This window comes from Camellia sinensis, chromosome 8 (genome assembly GCF_055761805.1).
Source record: "Camellia sinensis isolate YWXY chromosome 8, ASM5576180v1, whole genome shotgun sequence".
Classification (NCBI taxonomy): domain Eukaryota; kingdom Viridiplantae; phylum Streptophyta; class Magnoliopsida; order Ericales; family Theaceae; genus Camellia; species Camellia sinensis.
In genome coordinates this window covers 133,354,723-133,370,261 of record NC_138968.1, presented here as the reverse complement: position 1 = coordinate 133,370,261, position 15,539 = coordinate 133,354,723, and the positions used below count along the sequence as shown (strand labels likewise).

At 35.6% G+C, this 15,539-nt stretch overlaps 2 protein-coding genes across 5 annotated transcripts; one reads left to right on the top strand and one right to left on the bottom strand.

The window, feature by feature from the left end:
* Positions 1–1,889: 1,889 nt before the first annotated feature.
* LOC114299440 (uncharacterized) lies at positions 1,890–15,298 on the bottom strand. Of its 4 annotated transcripts, none has more exons than XR_014338235.1 (12): positions 14,999–15,275; positions 13,865–13,906; positions 13,322–13,466; positions 7,949–8,178; positions 7,558–7,615; positions 6,777–6,854; positions 6,491–6,579; positions 5,507–5,588; positions 3,907–4,098; positions 3,629–3,777; positions 2,483–2,608; positions 1,890–2,334 (listed from the first exon to the last, which is right to left on the bottom strand). XR_014338235.1 is itself a non-coding variant. In XM_082883519.1 (12 exons), the coding sequence occupies exons 1-10, from the start codon at positions 15,166–15,168 to the stop codon at positions 3,631–3,633; spliced, it is 1,233 nt and encodes a 410-aa protein (XP_082739645.1). In that variant the 5' UTR covers positions 15,169–15,275; the 3' UTR covers positions 1,890–2,334; positions 2,483–2,512; positions 3,629–3,630. The 4 variants fall into 4 exon arrangements, 3 of the variants coding, with proteins under 3 accessions (XP_082739645.1, XP_082739647.1, XP_082739646.1); XM_082883519.1 differs by having other exon boundaries at positions 2,483–2,512; XM_082883521.1 differs by lacking the exon at positions 2,483–2,608 and having other exon boundaries at positions 14,999–15,298.
* LOC114268384 (putative sugar phosphate/phosphate translocator At1g06470) lies at positions 9,330–10,530 on the top strand. Its single transcript, XM_028209554.2, has one exon. The coding sequence runs from the start codon at positions 9,480–9,482 to the stop codon at positions 10,392–10,394; it is 915 nt and encodes a 304-aa protein (XP_028065355.2). The 5' UTR covers positions 9,330–9,479; the 3' UTR covers positions 10,395–10,530.
* Positions 15,299–15,539: the final 241 nt, after the last annotated feature.

Here is a 15,539-nt window from a genome sequence, read left to right as displayed (position 1 = left end):
TGATTTTTTAAAGGTATATAGTACTCGACGAGTTCTACACGTTGAATGGTTTAGATTATAAAAACGGGACCCGTTGTGGGCCTCCACGGGCCCAACAGCACAGTCCAGTCTAATTAAGGACTGGACAGAAGCCATCCCCTAACACAACAAGCTAAAAAGTCAAAAAGTCACTATCCTATTTACGTCACAGTATCTTATTTAAATCACATCACCTCTCTACCACATCACTTCTAACCTAACACATTTCATAAAAATTCAAAAATTATATTTATTTAGATCATTCCAAACAACCCTTTATTTACCGCCAACATGGCAAAAGTTTAGGCTTTAATTAATTAAATTTCTCATAAATTGTGTTTGGTTTAAAGATTTAAGAAGAAATTAAAAAAAATTAGAAAAAATATAGGTGAAATATAAATAAAATATACTTCTATTTTACTTAATTTTGTACACTTTTTTTCTTTCATTTCACAAATCCTCCAATCAAATACAATATAAATAAACAATATAAATAAACAGCAAATTAAATTTAGTTATATAAATAAACAATATAAATAAACAGCAAATTAAATTTAGTTATAGAGGTTAACACCTCATTTCAATCTATAAAAAAAATATATAAATAAATAAATAAACATCTTATTAAATTATTATAAAAAAATCTCAAATCAGTTGGATGATAGGAAAAAAAAATCATCCTTATGAAGTGTATATAGATCTTTTCTTATATATAAATAAATTTAAGTATAAAAAAAATCATCCTTTGAAAATTCTACTCTGTGTGTTCCTTGAAGGGGGTGCATGTATCATTTTTATTTCTAGTTATACCATTTTATTTTTTAAGTTATCACTAGTTTTTCTTTTTAATTATAATTTATGAGATTTTTAATTATGTCTTTAGTTATGATTTTTTATTTTATTTTAATTATGACTCAAAAAATATAAAATTGCACTTTTTTTTTTTTAATTTACTAGGTGTATATGATATACACTCGCTGAAGAGTGTGTACTATAATCTTCCCGTAATTTTTTCTTTGTCAAATTTACATCCAAAAAATCATTATGCATTGTGCGATTTATTTTACACAATATAAGCAATTGTCTCAAATTATAAATAGGTCTTTATTTACACCATTGACAACACAGTAATAGGGAATTTTTTAATTTTTTTATGATGGAACTTAAATAATAAGGAACCTAATTTTGGAGTAGTTGTTACTCTAATATCACGAGTAACAACTGTCGGTATCCATATAAATAAAGAAAAGGACAGATTTCACTAATAAACCAAGTAAATCAATTTTTTAATGTAGTCCTTGTTATTTGAATCATAATGCATTTTATTTTTATTTTGTATCAATTAATCCAATGTCAACAATCAATTTTTAAGAGCAAATAGGTTCTTTATATTTTATTTTTTGCAAAAACAAAACAAAAACATATTTCCTGTTTTGTATCATGTACAAGATTGGGGCTCTATATGGTTCTTCTATGAAAAAAGTTGATTTTTTTTTCCGGCACAACATTTTAGTTAACTGGTGTTCGTCCTTCATGCTTGGGAATTTTTCCTCTCCAAACTAAACACCTGGCGATCCACAAGGAACTTCCATCAATGGTATCATATACGGTTGGAAAGAATAATACTAGGGATCATGAAAAAAATATCATAAAATGTTTCATAAATATTTTCTATCCCTTGATTAGTGTATGGTGTTTTTTTGTATTTGTAATCTAACGGTAGAGAATCTTTCATGATCATTTTCATGATATTTTTTTCATGATACGTAGCATTATCCGGTTCGAAAACTTAGATCATAAGCTAGACCAAAACAATAAATTTGGCATCGTTCACTAGAAATAAATAAATCACAGTTCATAAGCATCACAACTAAGAAACCAACTTTTTTTTTTTCTTCTAATGTTAAAATTTTCTCTGTTGTGATTTCAACAACCAAATAAATCAACCATTTACGAATTTTGAGATCCCAGTATCTGCAAGAACCAATCAAACTGTTGAAACAAACACATTATGTTAGTGAAGGATGTCCAGTGACAGAGAGAGAGAGGCATAAACTGAAGTTCTAATGCTGTGTAAATGAGAAGATTAAAAAAAAAAAAAAAAATGAAGCTATTAATGACTGCTAGGTAGGATCCCAGACATTTCTTCAAATGCTCGACAAGCGCAGATTGAGGGTAATGTGCATCACTGATTCAGTTCTCTGTCCCATCAAGACTTTCAACAGCTACCATGATGACCCACGCTCACTGATTGGTAGTTTTCTCTGATTAAATAAATTTGCTCGTAACCCGTGCCTTTCAGAGGTTGTTTAGTTCCTGCAACACCATTTTGTAAACCCGAAGCATGTGCAATAGATCAAAATCGGACAAAGTATAGGACAGAAATCCCAAAAAAAACGGCACTTAGAGACCAAATGTGAGAAGTCTAGTCTGAATTGGATGAAAGTAGTTCCTAATTGTGTACCTGGAAATTTTTAAAAGGACCGATAAAGTTCTACATAAGAATAACACAAAGGTCGTGCATCAAGATGTTTGAAACTCATCAATGAAGAAGCCAGTATGTAAAACAAATAAGCAGACTACATTTCATCTGTGGGACACAAATTGAAAAAAAAATCAACAAATACCAAGGAGATGGAAAGATCCAATTCGGCCATGTAAATTTGATGAATTTGGACTAAAAATGGAAAATATATTGATTGCTTATTTATGTGCAAACACCAGAATATAAATGGTCCAGGAAAGGATGGTAGATGTGGTTAGGGCTGCACACGAGCCGAGCCGAGCCGAGCCGAGCTTTAGTGTGTTTGGGCTTGTCTATTAAAATTTTAATGAGTTGGAGCTCTTAATAAAAATTTAACAAACCAAGCTCGAACTGAATTGACTTAGGCTTGACTCAAGCTCGAGCCTTAACGAGCAAAAAAATTTTAAATTCATACTTGGGTATGAGACTAAAGTTACAATTAAAATTTCGATTATATAATTATATATACAACATATAAACATACTACAAAAAGACAACATTTTACCAAAATAATAATATCTATCACCACTATTATGTAAATATACTATCTATAATTAACTATTATTTTACACTTATATTTTTTAAATATATAAATAACATATTTATCTTATTTTTTATACATATTTTTACATTATTTAATATATAAATAATAAATGTTAAACGAACCAGCTAACGAGCCGAGCTTATAAGTCAAGTTTTAGCATATTTGGGTTTGTTTATTAAAAATTTAACGAGCTCGAGTTCAAGTTCGAGCTTGAACGCAAAAAAAAATTAATGAACTGAGTTCGAACAAGCTCTTACTGAGCCGAACTCAAGTCTGTTTACAAACGGTTCTATTCATTTGCAACCCTAGACGTGGTTCATGAGATCCGTGAAAATCACAGGCTCATGGTCAACCCAGAAGGCATGACAACGAACCGTATCGTGTCCTAAAGGCTGTCCACGGAGATGGAAAGATCAATTAGGCTATGTAAACTTGACGAATCTAGACTAAAAATGAAAAATATATTGATTGCTTATTATGTGCAAACACCAGAATATTTCAGCACAAGAGAAAAACCAAACAGAAAGGAAATTGCATCTCACCTTCACCGTGATAGCCAAGTGGAAACTGCCACCAATGGCAGCATTAATACAAATCCGTAGTTGACCAAGGTGTCAACATCTTCAATTTTTTCCATCTTGTCATGAAATGTAGCCATCATGCGTGTAAAAGGACAAGCAACCTCTTGATCCTACAACATGCATCGTTTGCCCTCAGTATCATCATCACCCGTATAACAAAGTAAGGTTCACAACACAAGTAAGTGCAACTGAATTTTGATAGGACACTTTTTTCTTGTAAAGAATCTGACAGAACTCACCTTTTTGTTTGAGTCATTAATTTCTTGCTGGCCATTTGAATTTAAAGATGTTCTCTGGTCATGCAGGCTGGCTGATGGATCAAACGGCATTTTGATTTTATCCTTGCGGGACTCTCTGCCTGAGAGGGCTCTATAAGATGAATCAGTGTGAATAGTTTCCATGACTGAACCAAAGAAGTTTGTGACAGGAACCTAATGAGGTGGGAACGGCAAATTAGTAAGAATTTCCTCCAATTAGATCAATTTATTTTAGGAGGAATGCTTAATCTTGGTTGGTTTATAAGAACCCCAAGCCCACTACATAATAGTACAGCTCATATAACCTATGGCACGTGGATGGATCTCAAAAATTGTCATTAGCATTTTATGCAGAAAGAAACTACTAGAATGGCTGGGATTTTGGAAAGTGTTATAGGACCAAAAAAACTTATCCAACCCCTTCCCCAAGAAAAAAAATAAAAATAAAAATTTTGAGGAACCTTTTCCTATAAAGCTGTAAGCTGTGCTTGTTTTATTATGCAGATTTCATCAAGCAAGGAAATATTTGACAACCAACATTGTTTATAAGATTCCTTTTCAGAAATGAGAAACCAACAGAGGCTAAAGGTAATGGAAGTTCTTGATTATAGAAAGATATGTTGAAAAACAACCGCATGATTTGGATACTTGTATTAAAGAGAATACAAGTACCAAAAAAAAATCTTCTTTTAAAAAAAAAAAAAAAAAAAAAAATTGTATCTGTGACATTGGGTTGGGGCCATCATGTCTACTCTTAAAGAAAATGACTATAAGCTGCAGAATGCTTGAAGCTGCAATTTAAGCAATGAATGCAGAATATTGTCTGATTTATTGCTACTAAGTGATATAGAAACACGGGTGAAAGTTCCATCCAAGGTGGTCCGTTGCAGTAATGACTATAAGCTGCAGAATGCTTGAAGCTGCAATTTAAGCAATGAATGCAGAATATTGTCTGATTTATTGCTACTAAGTGATATAGAAACATGGGTGAAAGTTCCATCCAAGGTGGTCCTTCGCAGTTTGGACAGCCTCTTTAGAGATGATTTTGACAATTCATAATCTACTTCAAAGGTGCGATATGGAAACGTATCTTTCTTCATACGATACATAATCTACTAATCTACTGAGTGATAATGTATATGACATGTATTGGATATTGTACAAATCTGACAACACTGTATACAATAATAAAGTAATCATGGCAAAATCTAGCTAAAAGGTAGAGCTTAACTTGAGAAAAGGTTTAATGTTTCATTTTCATTTTCTGTTTAGTTCCAGCTTTTATGTTCATCAAAGTTGACTATCACTGTGTCACAACAATTTCTTATAGTTATGTATTTTGATTTCTTGGGTTTCCATCATTTTACCATTAAGAGTAAGATTTCATACACTATCTTTCCAACCATAGTTATTTTAAAGGCCTCTTTCCCCTAAAATCACCATGGATTTGCTGGTCTTGTCAAGCTCTTTTATACTTTTGTGGTGTACTTGGGTTGGTCTCCCTTCCTCACTTCAATATTTCATCTAATTAGCCATCCAAATAAAAATAGAAAAAGAAAACAGCAGATCTGGAACTTCATACCTCCTGCAATTGTCGTTGGTATAGATCTGTTCGATAGTATGCTGTTGACATCAACATACTTGGATTATATGAACCGAAAAGACTGCAAATAACCACAAAATTCATCATTCATTGTACAAGTTTCAAATTGATGCAAACAAATAATCTTGCCAGAAGATCACCCGGAATAAATATTCAAAATGGATATTTCCAGTACAACTGACAGAACAAACAACGTTCCAATATATCTTAAATGGACAAAGTCATCCTAATGGAGCACCTAAGTTCATACTCAATGCACAAGGTTCCTGCTTACAGGAGGGTCTGGGAGAGGTAGAAGGTAGGCAGCCTTACCGCCACTTTATAGTGGAGAGGAAAACTCTCATGTCTTGAATCCATACCACAAGGCTAAGGGCAGATAGCCCTTGCATCACGGCAGGAGAATTTCCATACTCCCATAGAATTTTCATTTTGTCTTAGGTTATTGAAAATCCATTCTTTGATCCATTAGTTCTATATTTCTTGATATTCCTTTCTCATAGAAAATGAATAACAGAAGAAAAAATACATTCTGAGTACTGAACTTCATAACCATCGAAGGAAAATAAGTACTGAATATCATTTTAGAACCCCATGTCAAACCAATCCAATTTGACTAGCTCCAATCTTATATGCAACTGGTAATTACTACGATCTTATAAAATTGAAATAGGGTTGATCTCCACATGGAGGTCGGCCTCGGCTTGGCCTCCATCAAGTGTCACTATAACTTGTGTTGAGCCTTGTTGAACTCCAACCCAAAGCAAACCACAGGAGTTGCAGTGCTTGACGCCACCGATATTGCAGTAAAAAAGGGAAAACTAACCATACCTACAGGCCACAAGCCAATAATAAGGCAACTAAGGTGAAGACTAGATTAATTAAGGAAATAATAAAAAATGAAAAACAGCCTGCAGGCAATAACAGCAGAAGTGGATCATTTGGAAATGTCATATTGCAGCATACCTGCTCAATGGAGCATTATCGTATATATTTAGCCTCTCAAAGAATGCAAGGGTATAAAATGTGAAACGATCCACAACAGAGACACCGACCTGTAACAAAGAAACAATTTGAACAAGAGACAGTCACCAAAGATACACAATGAAACATAGACAACGATTGTAATAAAAAAGAAGCTACAGTAACATAGACAACGATTGTAACAAAAAGGATTACAGCATCCCCAAGCATAAAATTATTCCATCACATTTCAGTTGCAAAATGGAAATGCCAGTAAGTCTATACTTACATCAGAGTCCAAGTGATGTGAGTAAGAGTTTTCTCCCTTCATGCTACTTCCAATAGTCAAAACACCAGGAGATTGAAGCTGCAAGGAAAGAAATGATATTCCACTCCACATCAAGACTAATTCTCAAGATATATATATATTTTTTTAATCAACAACATAGATATTTGATTAAAAGATAAAAGGAGGAAGTAGCGGGAAAATAGTTCAGTGGTTAAAGCTCAGTCTATCAACCTTGAGATTATGGGTTCAAACCTGAGGACAACCACTTTCAAATAATGTCAAAGGTCTAGTATGTAACCAATGTACCCCTTCCAGACCCTCATCCAATGGGGATTAAACTGGCTGACCCAGAACCAATGCAAGTGAAATTTCTCTACCATTAAGGACCATTTTGAAACCAAAACACCAGTTAGCAAGGAAAAGCAGACCAGTTTAAGAGTTAATGAGGTTAATAAGTATTTTAAAAAACTGGGAGATTCAGCCAAGCCAACTGTCTAAGAAAGAAGGTATGAAACAATGTGAATATGCGCAAGCCTCTACCCTGGCTTTTCATAGGTTTCTTGTAGTCTTTATCATATGGACTGTGGAGTGTGCATCTTCAAGAAACTGGGGGTAAAATTGGTATTTCATTCAAACCACTTACCAGGATATTCGCTCAAACTGGTCTATTAAATTAAATTCCCAAACAAGCAGACAAAATGTGAACTTAAAACTTGAATAGGAGTCCGTAGAATATTACACAAATAGAATAGTCACAGCAATTAGAAAGATAACCACAAACCTGAGAAAAGAGAGTAGCAGCTTGGCAAGTGTCAACCATTATCAACAGCTCCTTGAATCTGAATTTTGATCATAATCAAGAGCGTGTAAGCTCACTACTTGAAAGTGAAGATTAACATTTAAAAAGAAGCGCTTAACTTGTAATTGAATACACCCACGAAGAAGGCCTCATTATATTATATACCTATTAAAATTTCAACATAAGACCGACATATATATATAACAGACCTTTCTAAAATCACAATTAACTAATAGCAATTATTATATTTATATGCTTAGTCATGATTGTTTGAAACCATATTGTCTTTCTATTGCACAATCAAAATATAATGAAATTTAATTAGTATGAAAAGACCAAACAGACAGATGTAGCATTTAGGGCGTGCTCTCACCTACGCTTTTCCTTCATTTGTTTCACTGCATCGGCTAAATCGTGACTTTGAAGCTCCTCTGAGTCCTGAAATTTTAAAAATTCATCTCCCCCATGTCCTGTCATGTATAGAAGTATGTGGCTTCCTTCATCGCTTAGAAGCCGTTTTGACCTTGGAACTGCAGTTTTATGACGCCCTGTTAAAACTCGCAAAAAGTTTTCAACTGTCACTTCATAACCTCGATAATCTACCTGACAATATCAGAGCATGGAAAAATCAGAATACAATCTAGAATGTGCAAGTGTAGGAAAACTTCTAAAATTACGTTACCAAATACAAAAATGGCATGCTAGTTGCTTAATACACTAAATGAATGATACATTAAAGAGTGGATTAATGTTTAGCATTAAGCATTAGCAGCATATTAGTTAACCTTTTATAGTCATGAAAAAAAAGCCAATCTCATATATACACAATACCAGGGAAATTGACATCACAATTGGCAACTGTGGGAACTTTGCACTTGTCTATTAACAAGAAAAGCTGCTGATAATATCAACAACAAAGAAGGCAGAGGACCAGCCCATCCAGTACAACGGCTTGGTTGCTTAATGAATACACCCAATAGTAAATAAAAAAGAGGAAGGTGGAAATGGTAGTTAAGCTGTAAACAAATACCCACATTTATGTCAGCATTCAACAACATTTAAAAATCAAAAGCTTCTTTCATTTTTTAATGGCCATAATATTGCCAACTAAAAACAAATCCTTGAATGAAAAATTTTCCATGAACCAAAACATATGATCATCCTTTTAAACATTCATATATCCAATGTCTTCTATTTGTGCTCTCAAGCACAGCACTACAGCTGAAACCCAACACCTAAGAAGCATGGACACGGGCACGCGACACAGCACAGACACGCCGACATGCTAATTTTCAAAAAATGCAAGATACGACACATGGGAGACACACATGAAATATATAATTTTATATATTTGTTATATATTATATATATGAATATATCATTCAAAGATAAGTGTGGTAGGTAAAGTTGAGTGTGTTAGGTGAGAGTTGAGTGTGGTAGGTAGATGTAAGTGTGTTAGGTGAGAGTTGAGTGTGGTAGGTGAATATGTTTTTCTCTTCTATATATAGGAGAGTCATTGTATACAAAATATACTACAATCAATAATACAATCATTTCTCTTTATACATTAAATTTCTACATGGTATCAGAGCTATAGGTTAAGCTCTTGGTGCTCTTCGCTTTCTGGCGGGCGGCAACTTTGCCTTAACCGCCCGCCAGACCTCAACCAATTGAAACCTCCAACACATACCTTCTCTCCAATCACCGCCAATAACCACTGCAGCAACTCAAACCACTGCTAGCTCGAATTGACGCCAACTCTTCTCGCAACCAGTGTTTCATTTCGGCCTACTGCAGATACAGATTGCATCTTCGTCAACCAAAGCTTCGTTTGTTTGCTCACTGCCCGCTGCTGCAACTCCGGGCACCGCCGCCGACCTGTTCTAACTGTCTCGGTGCCGTGTATGTGTTCAGATGTAAGAACACAAGACATGTCCTCGATGGCCTCCCTTGTTTTCATCTCTGTTACATTTGCCACTATGTGTAAATCAGCAGCTCCTATATTTCTCCTTATATTTGCTTTTGCATTTAGATTGGAGTCTCCAAGCTTTAAACTTTTCGGTATCATTTTTATTATATCCATTGGAATAATGTTAACAGTTGCGAAGGAAACTGAATTTGAATTTTGGAGATTCATTTTTGTTATGCTTGCTGCTGTTATGTCTGGATTTCGTTGGACCATGACTCAGATTCTTCTTCAGAAAGAAGTATATGGTCTGAAAAATCCACTTACCCTGATGAGCTATGTAACTCCAGTGATGGCAGTGGCAACTGCTATGCTCTCTCTGATAATGGATCCTTGGGATGAATTCAGAACAAGCAATTACTTCAATAGTTCATGGCATATCACTCGGAGTTGCCTTCTCATGTTTCTTGGTGGAACTCTCGCCTTTTTTATGGTATTGACAAAATACATTCTTGTTTCAGTAACTAGTGCAGTAACTGTGACAATAGCAGGAGTTGTCAAGGAGGCTGTCACCATCTTGGTTGCTGTCTTTTACTTCCATGATCAGTTTACTTGGTTGAAAGGGGCTGGCCTTATTACAATCCTGTTTGGCATGAGCTTATTCAATTGGTACAAATACCAAAAGCTACAAAAGGGTGAAATAGGTGAAGAGAATGTGGCAAGGTCATCGACAACCAATCCAGCTGCAAAATATGTTATTCTTGAGGAGATGGATGATCAAGATGATGGCCACCAATCTCTCTCTCTCTCTCTGCACCTGGGCTCTCTCTTCTCGGTGGTGCATGAAAACAAACAAGGCAGCATGTTTGGTTTTTTCAGAGAGAAACACACGGCCCACATGACATGCATTTAATCTCTCTCTCATCTTTCCACTTTCAAACCCACAATCCTTTTTTTAATCAACCCACTCCCTCACTTTCTTTAAACCCCTTTTTTCCTCACATGGGCTTGTCCCCTCTCTCTCCTCCGTTTGATTTCAAAATCCATTATTTTTATTTATTTTCTCCAAACCACTTTCCTTATTTCCCCATCTTTCATTTTGATTTCAAATATATTTTTATTATTTCTTTCTTTATTTTTCTTTCACATTATTTTTAATCTTTTTCAAATTCCATTCATACCATATAGCTTTGCACACCAAACCATACTTTATTCATCTCAGGGATCAACCCCGATCACCATTTTACACCACAACCAAAAAAAAAAAAAAAAAAACAAATACACAAACAACCACATCCACCGGCGGGATTTTTCTTCTCTACTCTGCCGCCGGTCTCTTCTTCTTGCCTCCGTCCTGGGCGGCCCTTGACAGTGTTGCCTCCGTGTTTCCCACTCCACTGGGCACAATCACTACTCCTTGCTCCTCCACTGCAGCATATGGCGGACCTCCAAATCGGAACATCACGGTGGCCTTCCGCTTCAGCTCCTTATTTTCCGCCTTTAGCACACTTATCTCTGCTCGCGCATCCTTATACATGCACTGGAGCAGAGCCAGTTGGACGTTTAACTGCTGCACCTCATTTGTCCTACTCTGAAGCCGGTGCGACAAATTTGTGACCGCAGTCATGGTTTCTACGCATGACTTCAAAGTATACTGATTGGCCTCAATATCAGTTTGCACCGCCATTTTTTGCTCCACCGACCGCATCGGAAAGTTCAACGGAGCAAAACCAGAGGCGCTTGGTTGAGGTTCACTGGCCACCGCACCAGTTATCTCTCTTGTTGACTCGTTGAGGTCGGGAAAGAGAGTGAGCAGACCACGGGACGAAGAGGCCATATTCTGGGTAGCTGAACGGGAAGACGAGGCCATGTTTTTGGGTTGCTAAGTGTTTCAGAGAAGCAGCGATTACCGATTGGTACTGTCAGACAGGGTTGGTTATAGAGTGTTTCAAGATTTGCAGCCTATGTTACATGGACTCGGGTATGGGTGTCGGGTGCGGGTATGTATCTAGAGGTCGGACTCATCAAATCATAAATTTAAGGATACGTGGACTCGGCAAAAAAATGACATATTTTTATATTTTTAATCTAATATGTGAGATAAAATGGTATTATATTTAACTTATAGTGTCAAAATGACATTTATAGCAATTATATAACAATATATTCATATAATAATAGTGTTATATATAATTATATAAGAAGTATCCGTTGAAAAGCATCCGACACATATCCCATACCCTTGTCCGAGTGTCGGGTGTCCGACACGGGTATTTGATTTAATTTGAAGAGTCCATGTAACATAGTTTGCAGCTCTTAGAGACAAGCTCTCCGAGAGTTCAGAGGTTTCAGACTGGTTTGCATAGCCTCCGCCTCACCCTTGGGTTAAATAGCCAAGGCAGACACGCGCATCGCGCGCCACTTGACGCCAGACGACAAAACGGGCGCGCAAGCCAATGTGGTGACGCGCCTCGCCATCATGTCCGGCACATCTTTTTATGACTTGGGCTCGCCTTTTGATGGCACGCCTTTTTATGGATTGGGCACGCCTTTTGATGGCACGCCTTTTGAAAGATTGGGCACACCTTTTGAGGGTGCGACTTTTTAACGGTCCGACATGACCCCGTAAACTGTCTTCTACACCGGTCCGACATGACCCCATAAACTGTCTTCTACAACGATCCGACATGACCCTATAAACTGTCTTCTACATCGGTCTGACACGACCAAACAGTGTCTGCTACAACGGTCCGACATGACCTCGTAAACTGTCCTGCTACAACGGTCCGACATGACCCCATAAACTGTCTTCTACAACGGTCTGACACGACCACACAGTGTCTGCTACAACAGTCCGACATGACCCCGTAAACTGTCTGACACGACCATATCGTGTCTCCTATCCTGTTTTGTTTTTATTTATCAGTTTACTTTCCTGTTTTGTTACTCTCTCCAAACTCAAGTTGGTTAGTATCTATCCTCCTTGAGTTTGAGGGGGCTGTAAGTGTGGTAGGTAAAGTTGAGTGTGTTAGGTGAGAGTTGAGTGTGGTAGGTAGATGTAAGTGTGTTAGGTGAGAGTTGAGTGTGGTAGGTGAATATGTTTTTCTCTTCTATATATAGGAGAGTCATTGTATACAAAATATACTACAATCAATAATACAATCATTTCTCTTTATACATTAAATTTCTACAAAATGCAATATGACACAAATTCCTATAAATTTATATACTTTTTGTTTTATTATTTGTATCTTAAGTTATTTTGTTCAAATTATAATTAGTTTCATATGTGTCTAATCGATAGACACGTGTGTTTAAGAGATACACACGTGTGTCCTCTAAGTGTCCAAAGAGTGTCCGGGTCTTTAAAATATAGGACACGTTTTGAAAAGTGTCGAATACGTGTCGGGGAAGTATCCAAAGAGTGTCGGTGTCCGACACGGATACATCACCTTCTTACAAGTGTCCATACTTCTTAACCCAACACAAGCTTGGGGGACTGAGAAGATTGACTATGCTTAATAAAAAAGATTCTACAAGAAAATCCACAAATCATAAAATCATAAAGAACTAGCACAGTAAAGGCAACATAAATTTGAGAGACATTTATGAAGTTAACACTCTATCCGAAAATTAGTGCCACAACCTTGACTTTGAAAACCATCTTATTCAACATATACATTTAGTCTCCCATCATTTTGAATGTGAACCTCTAAGGAACAAATTCTGCTCTTTTTTGATATGTGAAGTGGGAACTATATTTGAATGTTTAATAAGACAAAGATCATATGACTGCCCAAAATAACATTCACAAGTTCCAAGTAAAGAAACAAAGGCCACCTCAACATTATCTCCATACAAGTTCAGTCTGTGGTTCTCATTGTTGAAGACTTGGGCAGGGTATTTGTTCCGGGCATTGCAAGCCATATCATCAGCCAACATAAGAATTATCCTCTCATCAGGTATTCCTAGCCTTTTTACTGTCCTGAATTGAAAATTTCACAAAATGAACAATTTTAATTGGAAAAACTAAGGCCTTGTTTGGTTTGTGTTTCTCAAAAAATTTTAGAAAAAATTCTCTACAAATAAGTTTTCAAAAGTAATCAAACCAAACAAATTTTCCCAAAAAATTTTTCCAAAACTTGTTTGGTTTACAAATTTTCCAAACAAATCTCTCTCTCATACACATCAAATCAATCACTTTTTTCAAAACTCTCTCTCAAAATAATTTTTCAAAACATCTTTTGAAAAAAAACCAAGCCAAACAAATTTTCGTACTTTTTATCTCAAAACATGTTTCTCAAATACAAACCAAACAAGGCCTGAGTATGCTGGACAAAATTTAAAATAAACATAGGAATTGATAACGAAATGGTCACATACCTGTATAAAGATAAGGTATTGGCCATATGCCGATAATTAAACCTGAACAACAAAAATGAAAAAGAAAGTTCACTTTCAAGGTAGAGTCATATAGAATACTCAATCTTTAAACCAATCACAAGGTGGCTCAAATTTGGCATCTTGTTGACTAACAGCATCAAAGACACAGTAAAATGCTTATTTATCAAAAAAATAAAAAAAATAAATAGAAGGTAAACTTAGGAACATCTAGTATTTTTGGATGCACAGAAAATATTAAATTTTGTGAGAAGCTGATGACACATCCACAACAGGCAAAAACCAATCAAATTTGACAATGTGAAAAATCATGGGAATACGGTTTGATTTCAAGGTGAAGCCTATTGTGACATTGCATAATCAACTTTCCAGATTTTACAAAGTATCCATTTGCATGATCATTTAGGTTGACATATACCCCTAGTCACTTGTAGGTTTTCTTTAGTTTTCCCAATGTAGGATGCAGTTACAATCCATGAATCATAAGTTGGGTCAAGTTACATTATCAAAACTTTCAATATGGCCTTTAGTTGGATTAGAAGAGTAGTAGAAGTCAAAATCTTAAGTTTCTAATTTGAAAGCCATAATCCTGTTAGAGTTTGGACCCCTTAAAGTTACAATGCTTTCAATTCAATAAATAACATATTTTGAAAACTTTCTGAAGCTTTTGAAGATCTCTTAACATTTTTTCTTCTTCTTTTTCTTTATCTTCCTCATTCAACGGTAGAACATAAAAGAAGAAAAAACCAGCTTCACCATTGGTTAAAAATAAATAAATAAATAGAGTTGCTGTCCAGAAAATTCTAACAGCAAAATTCAGAAAATCCAGAAAAATTGAAAACTCCCAAATTCAGAGTCTTTAGATGGTATAAATACAAATTGAACCCCACTACCCCAGCAAACACTTGGCATGACACCCTAATTTCGATATCAACTGCGAAAATTCCCTCTCTTTCCTTCGAAAATAGCATTTCAAAAATTTAGAATGTGTAATGTGGAAATCAAATCAAACCCCAGTTGTCTCTATCATGTACTTCACAGAAATGCCTAATTTCGAACTTCAATTTTATCAGAGTATAAAGAGAAAGAGTGAAAAGGGGGAAATTGAAGTGTTACCAGAAGCGAGAAGTGCAGACCAAGACAGCCCAATTGTTGGTGTGCCTTGTGGTTGATGATGAAGAAGAAGAAGATCTTGAAGCAATCGCATTACAGAGAGATAACGAACATAGAAGAAAGAAAGAGAACACCATGAATTTGAAGAATCTCTCCATCTTCAATTGAATCATTATAATTCCCACTTCTTTTCCGTTGTTTGTTTGCTAGATTTTACCAATCGAGGGTTTAGAAACGGTGAGAAAGAATTGATGAAAATGTGGAGCTTGAACGTTTTTCTCAGACCATCTCCAACGGTGCATTCTTTTTTTTTTATCAAATCTGATTAAAAAATGACTCATTTTATCAAATTTGATATCACTCGTTTCAATGGTGAACTTTCATTAAATTTGCGCCGGGACAACCAGTTGGTCAATCGGTTAGGCGAAATTTTTTTTTTTTTTTTTTTTTTGAACCTTTTAGTGGTCGATCGGTCGACCCGGTCGACCGATTAGGCAGAAATATTTTTTTTTTTACTGTTTGAACTTTTTGGTGGTCGATCGGT

Bases quoted from the DNA above. Each gene is read 5' to 3' on its own strand.
- LOC114268384 (XM_028209554.2), top strand. From the start codon at position 9,480: ATGTGTTCAGATGTAAGAACACAAGACATGTCCTCGATGGCCTCCCTT.
- LOC114299440 (XM_082883521.1), bottom strand. From the start codon at position 15,168: ATGATTCAATTGAAGATGGAGAGATTCTTCAAATTCATGGTGTTCTCT. The intron at 6,580-6,776 runs GTAAGTATAGAC...TCTTTGTTACAG, and splicing joins CACATCACTTGGACTCTGAT to GTCGGTGTCTCTGTTGTGGA. The intron at 3,778-3,906 runs GTGAGTTCTGTC...TGCATGTTGTAG, and splicing joins TTAATGACTCAAACAAAAAG to GATCAAGAGGTTGCTTGTCC.